We start from the raw sequence: 20,648 nt of genomic DNA, 5'->3' as shown, positions 1-20,648 counted from the left end.
AATTTATTATAATTTTCGTCTACTTCCTCCCTTTCAGTCTTCATCAAGTTTACCTGAGTGTCAGATTCTAAGTTACTAGTATCAAGTTTACACTTTGGCTGCACACAAAATAACTCACTACTGTTTATGTACCTTTCACTCAGACTCTTTCTTTTACTCTCCCACCAGCTTGGGCATACAATTCTACTAGTTACACCTAGATGATACCAAAACACTTTGCTAGTAAAACTTTCATTATACTGGTTCCACAGAATTTCTAAAAATTGGCTTCCTTTACTTTCAATAATCTCACACAAATCTAATTCTTTCACACTATTTTCACTTTTGTTATCACCACTTTGATTAACCATGAACCATGAACTGATCAGGACAGACGTGTAACAAATGTAACCATTGATTTTCAGCTGTCACTTCACTATTCTTATCATATTCCTTTGCTTCGTCACCACAACTATCATCAAGTTTCAACACTTCATTATTTATTTCAATAAAAACATTGTACCCACCTTCTGGTTTGCTTACCATACTTTTCACATCAATGATACTAACACCATCACTACTATGGTATACTTTACTACCAGTTTCATCTATTTCTCTCTGGTTGATTCTTTTTCCTGTTGCTTAGGTTTATCATCAGCTGACTCACTATTACCTTCTTGTGTGAACAACCTACCCCCCCCCCTCCCCCCGCAATTCTGAACTAAAACATTTATTACTCTCTTCATTATTAGCTTGCTCTCCCCTTTTTTTCCCAGCTGTGAAAATCATTTAACATCTCCTCATCCAGAATCGAATCAGAACTTTGATCTCGCCTATGTTTATTTTGTGGTGGTCTACTGTGCCACATAGCATCCCAAAATTTTTTATCAAAACTTATATAATTCACTTGGTATTCTTGATTTTTAACCTGTTTGTTAATGGTACAGTTATTTACACTGTTTGGTTTTGTGTGAAAGTTAGTGGTCCTATTATGTTTAAATCTGTTCGCCCCAAAGCTGTGGACCCTCACTGAAGCGGTCCGGAGTTTTCCGGATGGCGACCTCTATTGTCACTCCTCCAATTTGTATTCATTCTGTTGTTACCTTCCCATCTGTTGTTCCTAGTTACACCATTGTTTTCCCAGTTTATCCCTCTCCCATTACCAGTGTACTCTCTTGTTCTATCATATTGATGTTCATTGCGAAAATCTCTATCGTCCCTTCTAGGATTCTCCCCACGGTAATCAGAATTCCACCTCCCTCTGTAATGGTTTCCATTACTAAACTGTTGCACATTTCTCTCCATTGCCCTGTCTAATTTGTCTATATATTTTAGAAACTGGTCTAAACAGTCGTCAGGTCCATGCACTAATTCCCACTGTATTCTTTCAGGTAACCTTCTTTTAAGGGCATCTATTTGTGCCCTTTCATCAGAGGGTTTATCTAGAAGCACCAATTTCCTAAGTTGATCCCTGCAAAAGTCTTTCATTGAGTGGTTTCTGCCCCTGAAACTAGGCCCATTTAAAAATTCACTTTTTATCCTACCCTGTTCAGTCTTTTTTGACAAATTTAATCTTTAGATTATCAGACATACCATGGACAAGATTGTCAGAGCAGTGTTGTAAGAAGTCTATAGGGTGTAAATTATCACAAGGAAAACTTTTTACAGGTGAATTACTCCACACGTTTCCACCATTCATACATAAATTTCTAGACACAAAATTATCTTGCATTTCAGTGAATCTCTTGACTATTACACTTAAATTACATTTTACAGACTCTTGTATCTTATTTAATTCAGAATCTAAGGAATTAACTTTTGATTCTGTATCTAGACTTAATTTGTCTACCCTCTCCTCCACAGTTCTTTGAGCCGAGGTTAACCTTTTAATCTCTTTCCCTTGAGTTGAGCTAACTGTGTCCAGTTTATTTTCTAAGATCACAAACTTATTTTCTACAGCCTCAATTTTGGAGTTCAAACTTTCTCCTAATTGAAGTTTTAAATTTGAGATCTCTTCTTTCAGTACATTGCTTTTCATTTTTGCTTCCAGCGATTCACTAGTTAAGTTTAATTTCGCTTCTAGCGTTTCACTGAATGCATTTATTTTTTATTCTAGGAATTCACTATTTTAATTCATTACCATTGTTAATTCAGACTGTATTTGTCCCATTCTGGCAAAGAGTAACCTTACCCAGTAGTACTGTTGATCCAGTTTTCTTTTGGTTTGTAAGTCATCTGGATCGTCACTTACACCACACGAATTCTAGTCAAACATTTCTCCCACTTCTTTTTTAATTTCTTCTGATAGCGTCATTATGACACCATGTGTCTAGACACAGTCTTGATGAAAAGTTTAAAACCAAGAAGAATTGTACTTATCTTTTCACGCCATGACGTCGATCACAGGTCCACCTCTCCAGTAAGCCAGTACTTTGTTGGCTCTCACACTACTTTTTCTGCACCAGGAAACGTGTACAGTGTTATTCATGTTTTATAAATTATAAAGTTTATACTGTTCTGCAAACAAAGCACAATTAGTCTCGTCACACTTAACTGTAATATCCCAGATGAGCCCCCAAGTTTAACAGACCTCTTCCTAAAATTTCCACAGTCTGTAAGTTGTCCTACTCCTTTGTCTACATGGTGACTTCAGGAACTACAGAAGATTCAAATTTATAGTCAGAGGTCATTAACAAGTACGAACAGTCTGGTACTTAACTCTTATATTGATGGCTGTGTTGTTGTCTTCGTAAAATCTAGAGGTGATTCCACTGCGAGGTTACCGCAGTTTTCTTTGTGTTTGGATGAGGCTAACTGGCTTGTAGGGCGACGTGGTATTTTGATTTTTAGAGAGCAAGCGTTACATTAGTTTTGCACATCATTATTTAATTCATTTATTCACATGTAACACTTTTATAGAAATATAAAATGAGACATTGTTTTCCACCACATCTGTATCACCACCTCCTCCAACCCACGCTCCAGATAAAAAGACCACCAACCACCTCTCCCAAAGATCCACTTCCTTCCTGCATGACCAAAGATAACAGTCTCTTAGTTGTTAAACTCGCAGTCAAAGGCAATATTTACATAAAATATTACACATAAAGAAATTACAGACATACATCATTTTATGTTCTGTTATAGTGTCATCTATTATGAGCTGCTAAAACCTGGTGAAAGCGTTAACACTGATCACTATTAACAGCTAATGATTGATTTAAATTGAGAATTATGTGAAAAATGACCGGAATACGGAAAAAGGCAACACAATGTCGTGTTGCTCCATGATAACGCCCCCATCACACACAACAAAATGGGTCAGGGAAATGATAAAGACATTCAGTTGGGAAACACTAGGGCATGCAACTTATTGTCTAGACTTGGCTCCATCTGATTATCATCTATTTGCATCACTGGGACACACTCTTGCTGAACAATGCTTCAGTTCATATGAAAATGCACAAAAAGAATCGCTGACTGGTTCACTTCAAAAGAATAACTGTTTTTTTGGCATGGTATTCATAGCCTGCCAGAGAGGTGGGAGAAATGCATAAATAGCAATGGAGATTATTTTGAATAAAATATTGTTTATCAGTTACAAATAACAGATGTGTAATTATTGCAACCAAATTCTGGTTCCATACTTCTATGCCTGGTAGTTGTGATAGTGTTGCTGGTGCAGGATTTTGTGCACAAACTGAGCCCTTGATTATGTCCCAAAAATGTTCAATGGGATTCATGTCAGTGACCTGGGTGGCCAGAACATTTGCTCAAATTGTCCAGAATGTTGTTCAAACTAGTTGCGAACAATTGTGCCCTGGTGACGTGGCGCATTGTCATCCATAAAAATTCTATCATTGTTTGGAAACATGAAATGCAAGTGGTCTCCAAGTATCTGAACATAATGATTTACAGTCAATGATCAGTTCAGTTGCACTAGAGGACCCAGTCCACTGCATGTAAATACAGCCCACGCCATTATGGAGCCACCACCAGCTTGCACAGTGTCTCGTTGACAACTTGGGTCCATGGCTTCTTGCGGTCTGTGCCACACTTGAACCCACTTCTTACCAACTGAAATAAGGATTCATCTGACCAAGCCACAGTTTTACAGCCATCTAGGGTCCAACTGATATGGTCACAGACCCAGGAGAGTCGCTGAAGGCAATGTCGTGCTGTTAGCGAAGGTACTCAGTTCGGTCATCTGCTACCACAGTACAATAATGCCAAATTTTCTGTGCTTTCTTAATGTTTATGTTCATCGTATATCCCACATGGGTTTATGTGGTTATATCACACAGGGTTGGTTGTGTATTAGCACTAACAAATCTACGCAAATGCCACAGCATTAAGTGAAAGCTGTCAACCACTGCATTGTTCTCGATGAGAGGTAGCACCTGAAATTTGGTATTCTTGGCACGCCATTGACACTATGGATCTCAGAAAATTGAATTCTGTAATGACTTCTGAAACAAAGTGTCCCATGCGTCTAGCTCCAACTACCATTCAGCATCCAAAGTCTGTTAATTCCCATTGTGCAGCCACAATTATGTCAGAAATTCTCACATGAATCACCTGAATACAAATGACAGCTCCACCAATGCACTGCCCTTTTATACCTTGTGTACACAATACTACCATCATCTGTATATATGCATATCACTATCCATTGACTTTTCTCACCTCATTATACTGGCAGCCAGTGGAGACACAGAATATAAGTTGAGATCAGTTTATACCTTTGCAAACAGATCCAATGTGTCCTTCAGTGGTGCCCTGGTGGACAGAGAGACATCAAAACTGACCATTATATCAAATTCTGTGATATGTAGTTGCTTGAGGTGGTGCAAGAAGTCCTCTGAAGTGTGGATGCAGTGAATACACTTCCCCTCATATGGTAACAGCAGTTTCTTCAATTACTTGGCTTCCGAGTACATTTATGTGCTAGTTTAAATTACATTTGGGCACAGTGGCACACCCTCTTTGTGTACTTTTGGCAGCTCATGTTGTCTCATTGGAATTGCCACTCTTGATCATAGTTGTGTGATGACCTTGGCAGGCATACCAGTTTCCTACAAGAGATCCCTGATCTTCTTGTCCACATTGTCCATAAGGTCACATTCCAAAAGTCTGTATGCAGGGGACTCCATAGTCAGACTGCTGCAAAACAACTCTGGAGCTGCCTTTGTCCACTGGAAACACTGTGATGTTGCTGTCTTTCTAGAGTCTCTTGAGTGCAAGCTTCCCATTATTTGATATGTTCAATTTTGGAGGTTTTGCACTGGTGAGCACCCTGTAGGTCTTAGTGCAAATTTCTTCTCCTGTATATGACAGAAATCTTGGGTTAATTGTTACAGTGCACTGATGAAGCCTGAAATGGGCAAATTTCTAGGAGTCATTGTGAAGTTGAGCTCCCTGCCGAGTACCTTGAAAGTGGTCTCATCAAACTGCTTGCCACTTAGGTTAATCACAGTGAGAGAATGTCCTCCATCTGCTGTGCTTTCTTACTCATGCAGTCAAACTTCACTCACTGGCGTGCTAGGGAATTCTTCTTTCTGCGCTCCACTAGAGATGGAGAGGCACTGCCTACCCTGTGCCAGTCTTCCCCTGTTAAGCAGGCTGCCATGTATGGGTGAAGATATAAAAGCTCCCTACTTCCAACATCTAGCCTATGGTGCATATCTTTAATCCTCTCTCTCATAAATGTCATGCAGACACAACATTTGATGTTGTACACCACTCTGGGGTTGATGTGATGCTTAATGCTGGTGCAAACTGACACTATGTCACCATCTTGGCATCTGAGTAGGAAGCTGAAAGAATTCAGCACCCTTCCTCTCCTCTGTCAAAGTTTGTCCAGTTTCTTGGTATTTCAGTACATCTCCTCCCAGTTGAGTTTCTTGATGTAATTCTTCACACTTTCCCAGTGATATGATGATGTCTTTAAATGTCAGATATTCTACTGGATATCAGTGTCATTCATTCACAGTATTTTGACAACATGACTTTTTTTCTTCACCAGTTGCAACCTGAGATGGGCTTGTTGAGGGAAATTTGTCCAGTACTTATACCTACAGCCTTACACCTCCTTGGTCGGTTCCAGGTATCGTGCCTGCAGTCCGCTCCAGCAGAGGGAACATATGGAACTACACTAGCCCTAAAATGAACTGCCAGCATGCAGTTAATCACACAGGACCCCAAACGAAATGCCAGAGCTCAAGCTGGTGTACCAGACTGAAGAGGAAATGCCTAAGGCTTCTGCTAGTGGGAGCAGACTACAGACGGAATGCCTGGAACTGACCACACAGGATAAAGGCCATATATATAAGTGCTGGGCCTGTTCCACTTGGTGGGCAGTCACTGATTAAGATAACAAGTTGCGTTGTCAAAATATCATGCATGAATGGCACTGATACCTGACAGAACACCTGACACCTCGAAATGTCAATAGATTACAGGGAAAGTCTGAAGAATGATATCTAGATACTTTAAGGGAAGGAGATGTACTGAAATATCTATAAGCAGGACAAGCTTCGACGGAGGAAAGGGAGACTGCTGAGTTCTCTCAGTTTCCTTCTCAGGCATATAGATGGCAAGGTAGTACCAGTTTTCTCCAGGATTAAGAACCAAATCAGCTCCAGAGTGGAGGACAAGATAAAACATCGGGTGAGTGAGACACTTGTGAGAGAGAGGATTCGAGATTGATGGTGTAGGCTAAATGTTGTTGACAGGGAGCTTTTACACCTTCACTTGTATGTGGCAGATGAAAAATGGGACAAGGTAGACAGTCACCTGTATATGGCAGCCTCCTTAACAGGTGAAAATTGGGACAATGTAGACAGTGGCTCTTGGACTCTAGTGGAATACACCAAGAATAATGCCTCAGCATATCAGTCTGCAAAATTTGACCTTATGAGTAAGAAAGATGGAGGACACTCACACTGTAATTAACCTAAGTGGCAAGCAGTGTGATGACACCACTTTCAAGGTACTCAGCAGGTGTCAGAACTTCGCATCAACTCCTAGAGATGTGCCCTTTCCAGGTTTCATCAGTGCAGTGGAGCAAGTAGCCCATACACTACCACCAAATGTGGCAGAAGAATTTTGCTGGGAGGCCTACAGAGTGCTCAGCAAGGTAAAGCCTCCAAAATTGAATGTCTCAGGTGATGCGAGGCTTGGACTTAAGAGGCTCCAGGAAGACAGCAGCATCATAGTGTTGCCAGCAGAAAAGGGAACATCACAGCCAATTTGCAGGAGGCTGATTCTAATGAGTAAGTGCATCAACTTCTGGAGTATCCTGAAAACAGACTTTTGGAAAGTGATCCTATGGACAAAGTGGGCAAGACATTCAGGGCTCTCTTGAAGGAAACTGATATGCCTGACAATGTCATCAGACAACTTTGATTGAGAGCATCAGTTCTACTGAGACAAGACAGCCTGCAGAAATTACAGAAAGAGGGCATGCCACTGCACTCAGTTGTCAGCAGCTTTGGTTCAACAATGCACTCAACAGTTAAGTACTTGAAGAAGCTGCTGTTCCTATATGTGAGGATGTGTAATCACCAATCTGGAACACCTGTCCCCATAAGTGGGGAAGTTTAATCACCACATCTGCAACTCAGAGGACTTCTTGCAGCATACAGAGCAACTAGCAACTGCATATCACAGAATCTGATACACAGTAATAGTCAGTTTTGATGTTGCTTACCTGTTCACTAGAATGCCACTGAGAATCTCATTGGAACAGATTGCAGAGAAATTCAGCGATGCTCTATTAGACTTGAATATATTGACCTCAACTTAGTTTCTGGATGGGCTCAAGATTATGAGCAGGCAGAAGGTGCAGCCATGGGCAGCCCTCTGTCTCCACTGGTTGCCAATATGTTCTTGGAGAGTTTTGAAAAGGAGGCATTAGTGATGGCTAGATTCAAACCAACATGCTTCTTAAGGTATGTGAATTTCAACTTTGTGATGTGGCCTCATGGCAGTGAGTGGCTCAGTGAGTTTCTGGAACATCTTAATGCACACATCCCAAATATTACATACTCTATGGAACTGGAAAAGGATGGCCAGTTGTCATTTCTGAATGTACTTGTCAAAAGGAAAGCAGATGGGTTATTTGATCACAGTCTTGTAGTATAATTCTACACACACTGATTCTCAGGAAGCATAACATCAAATGTGTGTTCTGTTCATCTACGAAAATAAGAGGATTGCTGGAAAATGTGAAAGATGACCTGGGACTATGAAAACCAGGAATTTATAATATACTTCACCTAGGTGACAGGTTGTACATTGGCCAAACAACTAGAACAGTGGCCATAAGATGCAAAGAACATTAGTGGCACATCTAACTAAGACTGGTAACTAAATCAGCCATTCCCAGGCACTGTCTGGAACTTAATTACTCCATGAACTATGTTGAAACAAGGGTTCTGGCATAGACCCGCACATATTGGTGACAGTATTATAAGAGAGTCTATAGAGTCGTCACAGTGGGTACCAACTCAGCAGAGCCTGACTTTCTGCAATGGAGTTACTGAAAATGCAACAGGGGCAGCAGCAGAACCACACAAAAAGAAGTACTAAGTCTGTGAACAAGTACTGAGTCTGTGAAAATGTGCATTGGACACTAGACAGAGCACCAGGCATGCTGCACTGAAGAAGGAACATCAAAAGATACTTCCACAGGGAGCATTTGTTTTTACATGTTTATTAGTAGGCTCAATGTTTGCTCCCATTGTGTGAGCAAGTTGTCATTGTATTTGATAGTTAATTTTTTCTGTGTGTAAATATTTGTTCATAGCTGTAGTCCAAAAACTCAGTTTGACTTTTGTCATTGTTTTATTTTTTTCCAGTTTAGTAACACACCATATTACTTTTGCTTTATTCTTGGTATGGCAGTCTAAACTGTTGCATTGGTTTTGATTTTTTTTACAACATTAGGGATAAAAGTGCTGTCGGAAAGTGTTTAACAAATAATTTAATTTTTTGTGTATGATGTGCATTCTGTGTTTTTTTTAAAGTTCTCTCTAAATATTTTGAATGTGTGACTAATTGGAACCTCTCTTGTGAACATACCCACTCAGTATATTTAATTTTCAACATTTGATCAGTCTATTCATATAAACCATTTGCTATTAGTTTCATATTTGAATGATGAAAGGTAGTTTGGTCCACAAATGATGCTGTTGCATTATGACATCCAATGGGTTCTTGGAACTTTAATATAGGAAATAATCCAAATTATGACACACCAACAACGTTAGATGTCCTTGACTACAATTATCAGACTGAAAGTCAACAGTATAGTATCCATTAGTCTCCAGTTGAGTCTGCATAACCTTATGTTAGCTGTTTAATGAAGCTTAAGACATTTCCTATTTGTGGCATATAAGTTGTGAAGAGTACTAAAGTTGTGTATTTCCAGACTGACTAATGTCACACAGCATTCTGAGAGCTGTTCATCACAATGTTCAATCATCTAGCAAGCCGAGTATTTAACTCCAATTTTTGCATTAATAATGACTGCTCCTTGTTGACTATTTGCATGTGTTTATCTAGATGTGTGTATCTGTTTCCAAAGATTCCTAAATGATGTTCTTAAAACGATAAAGTATGTTGATGTTGCAATTACTCTGTCATCTCCTTCTATCAGTGATAGAAGTTAAACCTCTTTATTTATGCTATGAACTTCCAAAAAGACTCTAAATCACAGGTGGGAATGCTGAGACCAGCACTTGACTTTAAAATACCAGTTACCTGATAATCACCGTTATGGCTTTTCCTTCACATGACTGACACCTAGCAACATCTTATCTGTTTACCCTTCCCTTTCTATTGTCCCCAAAACACTGAAGCTACTCGAGGACATGGTCAAGATACACAATTAATTTATATAAAAAATCTCTAATGTTCTTTTATTCTTGAAGGAACCTGTACCAGTGAAACCATGGCAAGGGATATGGGATGCATCACGGTTGAAGATTAACTGTCTGCAGCTTGATGATGATAGGCAGAAAGTTGTTGGAGAAGAAGACTGCTTATATCTTAATGTTTTTACATCTCAGGTAAACATTTCAGTTAACTAGGAACTAATAAGTTGTATTTGTTAATGTAGAGCATATCATTGCTAATCTGACATAAAATCATAGCCTATAGCAGGAAACCAAACATCCCTTTACTGATGGAATGTTGTGTTTGTTCTGTATGTAGCTTAGTTGCCAACCTGAAGCTTTCTTTGAACACTACAGCACTTTACTAAACCCTGCAAGATAGGGTTGAAATGACAACAAGTTCATTCAGGAAAATTGTAACATCACATCAAGCTCAACACAAAATCTGTATCGTGATACAACTCGATAAATTTCATACAGAGTACAGCAAGAAGTAAAATTCACATTGGTAGCAATAAGATATATTGGAACTGATGAAGGATCAAAGGACTCATAGTCTTGTCCTTAACCACTGAGCAGCAAGTTACACATATACCCTTCATGCTAAAACAGTTTGTTAGTTTGATTTTACATTTAGTTTGCTGTATTTGATTCTAACAACTCACTGGATTCATGAACTCAAATTTCTTTGTTAAAACATAATTTTCATTATGTACTTTCATCAAATTTCTTTGTTAAACATAATTTTCATTATGTATTTTCATCTGTTTTCCATATTTTCACCATGAATTTTTGAACCGAAGATAAGAAGATAGCAAAGCATTCATCTGAAATGATGTGCAAAATTACCTCTTTTGTCCAGTAATGACCACAGGTTTATCTCATTTCTCAGATAGAACCAACCACTTTGACACTCAGCATTCTAACAGGCTGACAGATATTTACAAAACTGTACCAGCAGAGAATAATGTCAAGATGAATCCACTAGGTCTCAAGTTTTAGACCTTCCTTGTAGTCATTTAAAACTTAACTTTACAAATACACTGCTGTCCATAAAAACTGAAACACAACAAAGTGTAGCAAATAACAGCATTTTATTTATACTATGTTAGTAATGTAGCAGGAAGAGCACTTGATTATACAGTAAAACTACATTTTTTATGTTCCCACAGTTTATGTTTTTCCTACTTTTTACATTCTCTTTTTTGGCTCTAAAAATAAGTCCTGTTCTCTCAAAACAATGCTTTCCCACCATTATAAATTCTGTGTTGTAACATTTCTCATGTTTTAAGTTTACTTTGATGTTATCATAACCTTTAACTTTGATTTTCATATAGATTTCTGCCAAAAGTGCATCATATTCCTGCTCAAAGTTAGTTTTGGAGCAAAGCAGAAAATGGAGACTGCACACAATGTTACTGATCACATAACAAAGAGTTAGCAAAGGAAGAAAAATTTTCATTGTCGCTGTGTTGTGCCACAGCCACCTTTATTATGAATTTGCAGTGTTTGGAAGGGTAGGAAAGTATGCTGAGTCACTGCCTTAATGATCTTATTATAGTGACTCTAGTAGCAACTTTTCTTCTGCTCATAGCATTGTATTACAACAGCTTTACTATAATTTCATAGTCATTTATGCAAATAAACACCATTTCTGAAGATAGTCGTGTCTATAACTGGGTTTCATGAGTCATTGGTACTTCCGCGTGACATACGCTAATCCGTACTAGGCTTGCTGTCTTAGGTTCATACGACATGATGTTAGACATAAACATTCCTCCTTGAAGTGCTCCATAACATGGAAACAATTTCTGTCCTGTTTCTCACCCAGGATGTCCCTGAACCACGTAACATTCTTGTCAGCAACAAGCTATAAATTGTGTGCCTGTGGTTCTCTGTTTGTGAAGATTACTAACTTCAATCTTTTAACCAGTATTTTGTTGAAAGTTTTATTTACTGCAATTTTATAATCATTATCAATAATAAGTGTCACATTAGAACATGAATATCTTTTTAATGTGGTTTCATGAAAGACTTTTGCTTCCATGTTTTATTTACACCGTTTGACAGGATTGGAATGAAGAGGGAAACCTGCGCATGCATTTGTGTATGTCAGCACTCACCTACTGCCTTTGTAATTGTTGCTTTGTACACTGTGGAGGAAACCAAAACAATTATTTCAGATTTTTTTAAATAGACAAAATTTAAATAGACAATTTTTTTTTAAATAGACAGAATTTCATATTCTGAATAATATAAAGAGAATGGAAGTAATAGTAATTTATTCATTTTTGCTTGTTGTGTTTCCTATGCTTTCCCACATTACACTTTCCTGCATTTTACACGTTTTTGGGACAGTCTGTGGAGAAGTATAGAAAGGGAATTTTACTGTGTGTAGGTGATTTGGAGGTATACAAGGTGGAAAGTTTATGATACAGGTATGCCACCTTTGGCAGTGATAGAAGTTGTATTGTTAGCTGGGTGTCGAGTCAGAATGAGCTCTGATGACAGATTTGGGTATGTTGTTCCATATCGCTCCACCTCTGTGTCAGAGTTCATCAGTCATAGCAACTGGCAAGTGATGGTGTGTCACTCTGTTGGCGACCTTTGATCAGATGTTTGTGTTGGGTGAGAGATCTGGAAAATGTGGAGGCCAATGGCAGGACAGAACAGACAGCATGTAGTCTTGCGTTACCTTATTGAAAGATAACATCATGGAGACCTCAAAGATTGGGCACAGCTACTGCCTTAACATGTCAAAAATGTAAGGCCTATTGTCCAAATTACCAGCTGCGAGAATCAGGGGTGATCATATTGTGTACCAAGTGGTGTGCCATACCATCATGCCAGGTGATGTACCCATATGACAATGAGAAATGCAGTCTGATACATAGCTGTACTAAGAACCAGGACTCACCTGAAAAGATGATGTTGTACCACCCCTGTTGTAGCATAGCCGTTATCTGTACAAGTACAACCTCAGTGGTTGTGCTTCTGTTGAATCTGGCTGAAAAGTTTGTGATAAGGACGATATACTACTGTTATTCATTTCATAATGATTGACCCCTGATTTTGAGCTCATATTCTAATTACAATGCATTACAAACATTGATATGTTATACCTTTCCAGAACCATGTAAATATCTACTTTCGTTTAATGTATGAATATTACATCTTAGTAGAAATAGGGGCGACATACGTGGTAATATTCAAGAGAAACCATAATTTCTATAGCTTTTTCGGTGAGTGTCAACTCTAAGAATGCATAACAATCAGACTGAAATTAATAGAAAAATTTCCTTTGCACAGTTTAATGATACAGCCTTGTTCTTTTCAGGTGGATTTTCATTATTTTCTGATTACTCGTGTCATTGCTATAGTGTCAGATACAAGATGCTGTGATTTAGCTTACCATTTTAGCTATTGCGATGGAGAAGGTATTATTGTGAAGCTTGAACTTTTGTTGGGTGCATTATACACCTCTCCTAATGAATATTCCTCATGTTTGTTATTTAAGAGTCTGTAAAGCAATTGTGTCAGTAGATGCAGTATATGTGAGGCCATGGTGGAGTGTAGTTTTCACACCATTGCACTTCCATTTTTCTAATGTGCCATAAGCACCTATTCAGCAGTGAAGAACAACAACTTCATAGTCACATTCCAGTACAGCATTGCCATCTTCAGTTTTTGTTGCGAGCAGAGAGAAATAATATGGGAAATTGCAAATAAATGCTTGATATGCAAGCAGCTCACAATAAATGAAGATCTGGATAGCACATTTCAGCAGTAGATGGAAAACTTGATTAGTTTGAATAGATTTTGCATTAAAGAATGATGTCTGAAATAAAACCTATCGTAATTGCTTTTGCTGCTGGCTGAGGTCTCGCTGCTGCCATTGCACTCATCTACTTGAATCAGATATGCTTCTATTTCTTTGTTAAGACAGTGGATTCTTTGTGCATAACTGTTTACAAGTTTGTTTACATGACTTACTGAATTCTTCCAGATACGTTGGGTAACACTCTCGAGAGCGGAGAGACACAACTGTAAAGTATTATTTGTTTTGAAATTCTTGTTCTATTTTCTACAGTGTTCTCGACAAGTGACCAAATAAGTTCAATGGCGTTCAGTTTGCGGTGAGCAACAGGAAATCACAGAAGTTTAATTTCCTTGTTCACTGATTGCAATATACTTTCCAAAAGGTATTCCTGCGCCCAGGAGTACGGTCGTTCATGTTCCAGTAGGCCAGCTTTAGTAAATTCCTCATATGGTTCAGCATTAGATGGAAGCTCTACATTATTGCTTTCCATCCATTCAATAATAGAATTCTTCTCCAATTTCATAAATGGATTTTGTGATACTGGATTTATCACCATATGATATGGAGCTTGATCTAAAACAGCCGGCCGGTGTGGCCGTGCGGCTCTAGGCGCTTCAGTCTGGAACCGCGTGACCGCTACGGTCGCAGGTTCGAATCCTGCCTCGGGCATGGATGTGTGTGATGTCCTTAGGTTAGTTAGGTTTAATTAGTTCTAAGTTCTAAGGGACTGATTACCACAGATGTTAAGTCCCATAGTGCTCACAGCCATTTGAAACTTTTTTATTTTATTTTATTTTTTTTTATCTAAAACAATCGCAAATTTGTTTGGTAATTTTTTGAGAACAATCCTAAACCACTCTTAGCAGTGTCTGGCATTCATTTCAGAATAATAGTCTGCACCTCCTTTTTGACCAATAAAACATAAGCCAGGGTTTTGCATGAATCCATCTTTGTTCCATATTTGGCACATTACAGTCCTTTTTCCAGAACTGGACCATGTTTGAATTCCTTCTTTCTAGCCATTCCACTCGTGAACACTTCCTCTGCAATAACTGTTTACATTTTGTGGTGTGTAAGTGATTTTTTTTTTGTTCCTGTCAACCAAACTTTCTGGAATGATGTGCCCCAGACCAACTCTCATCGTTGTAATAAATAGTTCATCCAGTGTTGCATAGGTGTCTTATTTCCTGCAAGAATTCATCTCTTTTTCTTGCTACTTGGCTATTTTCCATCACCATAGGTTTTTTGTTAAATGAAATGATAATTAAATGGACACCCTAGCTGCAACATGCCCACACCACTACATTCATAGTGCGCCTAATAGATGTTTGCCCATCATACTCATTACTCGTGGCAGATTAATCTACCAAGTCCCGTACGAGTTTGGGCATAGCGTGTGCATTCGCACAAGATGGTCAATGGCCGGGAAGCCATATATTTTAACTATATATGACGGTAGTATCTGTTCCCGAAAGAACATGGACATGTTGGGAATGTGGATCTCACGGGGAGCGTGCAAGGGATAAGTCCCTGCAGACGCACTATCCTCTGTGCCCGCAGTGGCTCAGATGGATAGTGTGTCTGCCATGTAAGCAGGAGATCCCGGGTTCGAGTCCCGGTTGGGGCGCACATTTTCAACATGTCCCCAATGAAGTACATCAACGCCTGTTTGCAGCTAGGGTGTCCATTTAATTATCATTTCATTTCTAGCAAAGCTGCATGGTCATCCACGGTAACTGTTCTTTCGGGAACAGATACTACCATCATATATAGTTTTTTGTTAAACTTTTTGTATCTGAAGCCCAATTTTCGAAAAGTGTGCAAAATTGTTGTTTCACTCGTATCAGGAAAATCTTCTACTTCAGTCTTCAACTTTTACCATGGCTGCCACTGCTGGAAACTGCTTTTTTTACATAGAAGTCATTGGTTTTTCTTTTTATGACTCCCTGTGTAAACTCGTCCAATACAAACTTCTGTCACATGCCAGAACTCTTTTTTGATGATACAAGACATGAAGCTTCTCTACATTCTCTCGAAATTTGCTTCACTGTACTTTCAGTAACATCGAGACTTTTAGAATTTCTCTTAACTGGCTATGATAAAGAACTCCTCACACCCTTTTCTTTTTTGGTCTCAAAGTAAGCATGTGCAATGATTGCTATAGAATTTTCACAACTCCATAAATAATGCATGGTTTTACACAAGTACAAGGCAGCTAATCATGTTACAAGCACTGTCTCACATGATTACACAACAACAAATGGGAGTTCGATTGTTTCATATTGGATGGGAAGCTGTGATGTAAACACTGCAACAATGAACAATAAATGGAAATACTGTTCAGAGGTCTGGCAATATAGCGAACTTGAGCATGTGACACACAGAAACACAAAAGCAAATAAATTAAAGATATGATATTAGTGCTTTATGTAGATTTACATGCATAAAAACATAATAGCTGTGAAAGGCAACAATAGAGCTTGCATTTACACTTTTTGTCTTGTTAATACGTATCGCAATTATGCTAATTGCAGCAAACTACACCCATCATTATTAGGACAAAACTACTAATTGGAAAGCAATGACAATTCATCTGGAAGTTGAGTATGGCTGTATCTTTAAACTTGCAAAGGAAATTTTTCTCCATATTGTGGTCTGACTTTTAAGACTCTTCAAATTTGATGCTCACCAAAAAATGATCGAAAAAGCACGCTTCCTTTTAAATATTATCAAATACACTGCCTCCTGTTCAACTAAAATATTCATACACCAAATAAAATTAGACATTTCCACAATTCCAGCAGGGTATAGCACATTGATGTTCATCATACAATGTGATCAGAATATGAGCTCAAAGTCAGAGGTCAGTCATTATGAAATGGGTAATAATTATTTTGCCCACATGAGAAATTTGCAGTTCAAACATCTTATTTGAACTTAGATGTTGACTAAAGTACTGTTTAGCACTAGTTTGGTGTCTCATCTGTTTAAATTACACACAGATAAATGGCTAGCCATATACTGCACTAATATCCTGAATATTGTTGGAGTGCAGTAACCTAACATAAACATAATTAGCCACTAAAGCTCATATGTGGCAAACATATATAGGAACACTGTCACAGACTTCTACTCTTAAAACCCTGTCCTTTAAGTCTAATGGTCATAGCAATACAAAGATGATGTGCACAACAAATAACTATTGGAAGTAAACACTGTTCCTATTCTAATCATATTGTTGCAATATTTTCCGAAGATCAACATAGTTCATAAAATTAATTGCAAGTTCACAGTCATTCCTTAACAAACAGTCATTGAATCACTAATTAAACTCATTACATTTTCAATGTTGTACTTTGCACTACATTGTCTGCAATATGTTATCCCACATTTTCAGATACAGATTGTACTCATTTCACAACTTACTGCAGACTGACTTAAAATGGCTTTCAATATCATTTTTATATAGACTTAAACAATAATTTGACCTGACTTTAGCTGTTGTTTCATAGATTTTCACAAATTTTAATTAAAGCTGTACCGTATTTACTCGAGTCTAAGCTGCACTCGAATCTAAGCCGCACCTAAAAAATGAGACTCGAAATCAAGGAAAAATAATTTCCCGAAACTAAGCCGCACCTGAAATTTGAGATTCGAAATTCAAGGGGAGAGAAAAGTTTTAGGCAGCATCTCCAAATCGAAACAAAGTTGGTCCACTGTAATATGAGACAATTTAGGTCGAATGAATGACGATACAGCTACAGTAGTTTGGTTCGAGTCGTAAGCTTAGCAGTTAAGCTTTACCAGGTAGCCATTGCTATGCGTCAGGCGCTCAGTCCATATTTATACGGGTACCCATCCTTTTTCACGTGCTTTGTCTGGTTTGAATTGATTGCTTATTTTTCTTTGATCTGATAAGCGCAGTTTTCTTTGTTATAGGTGTTTACGTCACTCTACGCTGAAAATGCATTACTGTACTGGGTCATGCATTGTTTGTCATACTCTGATACTGCGTGTTTACGGCCTGTCGCCAATCACGGCATGGCTTGCTTTTGTGCGCGCTACTGCCGCTTACAAATAAAAAAAAAAAGAGAGAGAGAGGAATCGTCTCATTAGCAAAACAATGGCAAGAGACTGCTACTTGTTGTTACTTACACTGCTGCTTTCTTTGATAATGATTAACAAGAACCAAATAATAGACTGCGTATGATAGAAGATGTTCTGAATGAGAGTTTAGCGAAAATTTTTCTCCGTTTGAAAATCTTTGCAGGCACCTCTTTAGTACATTACATTCTGCACAGAAATTAGAGTCATCTTAGATTTAAAAATCTAGTCAATTGCCTCGCTTCATTTCTGACTGTATCACTATTTAGCATAAGAATAATACGAATATAAACATGACACGATATGTATATTCTTCCGCATTTGCTGTTGTCTCACTCCAGTTTTGTGGTTTATTACGCAGACAGGATTTAAATGAGATAGCAGCAAACACGAAACAATACATGGCAAAATGCTTATATTCGTATTATTCTTATGGTGACGAGAATACTGCATGTGATTCACAATTTATAAAAGTTCCTATTAGCAACCATCTCTTCTCACAGACAGGAAAAAAATCAGAACGTAGAGTTGGCCATATTGACAAACATCCTAAACATTCTTGCCAGTCGGGTTTTCGTAGTACATTGAAATGCTGCTATATTCGAAGATGAACAATACGGAATTTGTATTTACTTCGTTGGATAATGTATGAAAATGCAGTGGTCGAAACTCGGTGCAGAGAAAAAAAGCTTGTCTTCCACCTTTTTTTAAAAAAAAATTATTTACTGACGCAGAGGTTTTGCTGCCACTATTTATCTTTGTGCCTACAAAGCATGCCTGTGTAGCGCTACATATATTCGACGGCAGAACTAAGTTGTGGCGGCACCCACCGACATTTTTAAGAACTTCCGCTTGCTTTGCACTCGATACTAAGCCGCAGACGGGTTTTTGGATTACAAAAACCGGAAAAAAAGTGCGGCTTAGATTCGAGTAAATACGGTATGTATCTAAGTAACTCAATAGTAGAGGGCAAGTTGTGTTTAAATAGGACTTTTAGATACAGTGATAATATTTATTGCATTATGCTGGTTAGGTTGCCAAAATATGGGATTATGTTTCAGTAACAATGTTTTCACAATAAATTTCATTATCCCAGAATTAAATAGGTGCACATATTTTCATCAGTGAGTGTATAAATATTTTACGTATTTCTATATCTTCTTCATCTGCTTTATCAGGAAATTGGCAATTGGGTATAAGTTTGCATATGAACAATGACAAAAAAATGTGAAATTAATGATCTTTTTTTAATTAGTGTGAGTGTTAGGCAAAGTAGCTGGTTCATTAACTCCTGATAACCAAAAGAATGTAATACATTATAAACTTGTGTTGGTTAAGCCCTGGGTAAATCTTTGGAATTTTAGATACTGTGCACATTGTCATAAAATAACATTATTGAAGGTATTGGGGGGAGGAAAAAATGTAACAACTAATGGAAAGGATGTACCTGCTTTGTTACAATGCATCCAGTGTTGTCGTTGACCACACCACTGTTAGTGCTCTTCTCTCTGCTGCAGCATCAGGAAAGCCACAAGGATGGTACCAATACTGACAGGTCACATGGGGCCTTTGAGAACCTGCATGGTTAGCCCATCAATTCCATATTTCCATGATAGCCAGGGCATCCGAACCAATGCCAGCAGCAGTATTGGGGAATGATAAACCGCAGTCTTTATATCCCACAATCCTGCTACTATCAAACGTTGCTGTATACTGGCAGATGATTGAGTGAGCCTTGAGCAGCCACTGGTGAAGTAGCAGTGCAGTAGCGAGTCGCATATTTAGCTTTCATATTTGTTTTGTAGTTTGATTCTTAATTTATTTCCAAGTGTTTGTGCGCTTGCATATTTAATTACATAAAATCCAAGCGTATTCTCATATTTGAGAGGAGTAATATTGCTTATTGATAGCTGTAGAGTATAAATTCGTGGAGTTGTTTGTCAGTTGTTTGTTTTGGACAGCCAGAGCACTTTTGACACAGCTCAGTGAGCCTTGAGCAGCCACTGGTGAAGTATTAGTGCAGCAGCAGTGCAGTAGTGAGTCGCATATTTAGCTTTCATATTTGTTTTGTAGATTGATTCTTAATTTCTTCCAAGTGTTTGTGCACTTGCATATTTAATTACATAAAATCCTTGCGTATTCTCGTATTTGAGAGGAGTAATATTGCTTATTGATAGCTGTAGAGTATAAATTCGCGGAGTCGTTAGTCAGTTGTTTGTTTTGGACAGTCAGTGTGCTTTTGACACAGCTCAGTGAGCCTTGAGCAGCCGCTGGTGAAGTACCAGTGCAGCAGCAATGCAGTAGTGAGTCACATATTTAGCTTTCATATTTGTTTTGTAGATTGATTCTTAATTTATTCCAAGTGTTTGTGCACTTGCATATTTAATTACATAAAATCCTTGCATATTCTCGTATTTGAGAGGAGTAATATTGCTTATTGCTAGCCACAGGATGGATAGGGTGTGTGCGTGCTGTGTGCGCGTGCAGGAGGAACTGGCTGTGGTTCGTGAGCAGCTGAGCGTGCTGTTGGCTATGGTCAGCCACCTTCAGGCTGCTGCCTCGAGGTGCAGCGACGGCGGAGGGTCTGGCGCGTCGCTTGAGACACCCCAGGTGTCGCTTGCTGCGACTGCTGACTCAGCCGCTGAGACACCTTCTAGTGTACCTGGCGCTTTGGGGCTGCCCTCACCTCAGGGTGAGTGGCGGACTGCAATGCGTTCTCGTCGCTCAAGGCGGAGGGCCAATGTGGAGGCTGGCCGGCTGGCCTCGGCTGTTCATCCTGTCAGTGGGCAGGTGGCCGCTCCTTCAGCAGGGCCCGAGCAGGCACACAGGGGCAAAGGCTTGCTGGT

The 20,648-nt window shown here is 38.7% G+C and overlaps 1 protein-coding gene across 1 annotated transcript in view; it reads left to right on the top strand.

The window, feature by feature from the left end:
* LOC126198490 (esterase FE4-like) overlaps positions 1-20,648 on the top strand; it is a 75,179-nt gene that overhangs the window by 25,780 nt on the left and 28,751 nt on the right. Inside the window, exons 4-5 of the mRNA XM_049934901.1 lie at positions 9,915-10,052; positions 15,904-16,044. Coding sequence (XP_049790858.1) covers positions 9,915-10,052; positions 15,904-16,044 — 279 coding nt within the window. The remainder of the gene's footprint in view (positions 1-9,914; positions 10,053-15,903; positions 16,045-20,648) is intronic.

The sequence above is a fragment of the Schistocerca nitens genome, chromosome 1 (genome assembly GCF_023898315.1).
Source record: "Schistocerca nitens isolate TAMUIC-IGC-003100 chromosome 1, iqSchNite1.1, whole genome shotgun sequence".
NCBI lineage: Eukaryota > Metazoa > Arthropoda > Insecta > Orthoptera > Acrididae > Schistocerca > Schistocerca nitens.
The sequence above is the reverse complement of the archived record's forward strand: the minus strand, read 5'-3'. Positions and strand labels throughout refer to the sequence as shown.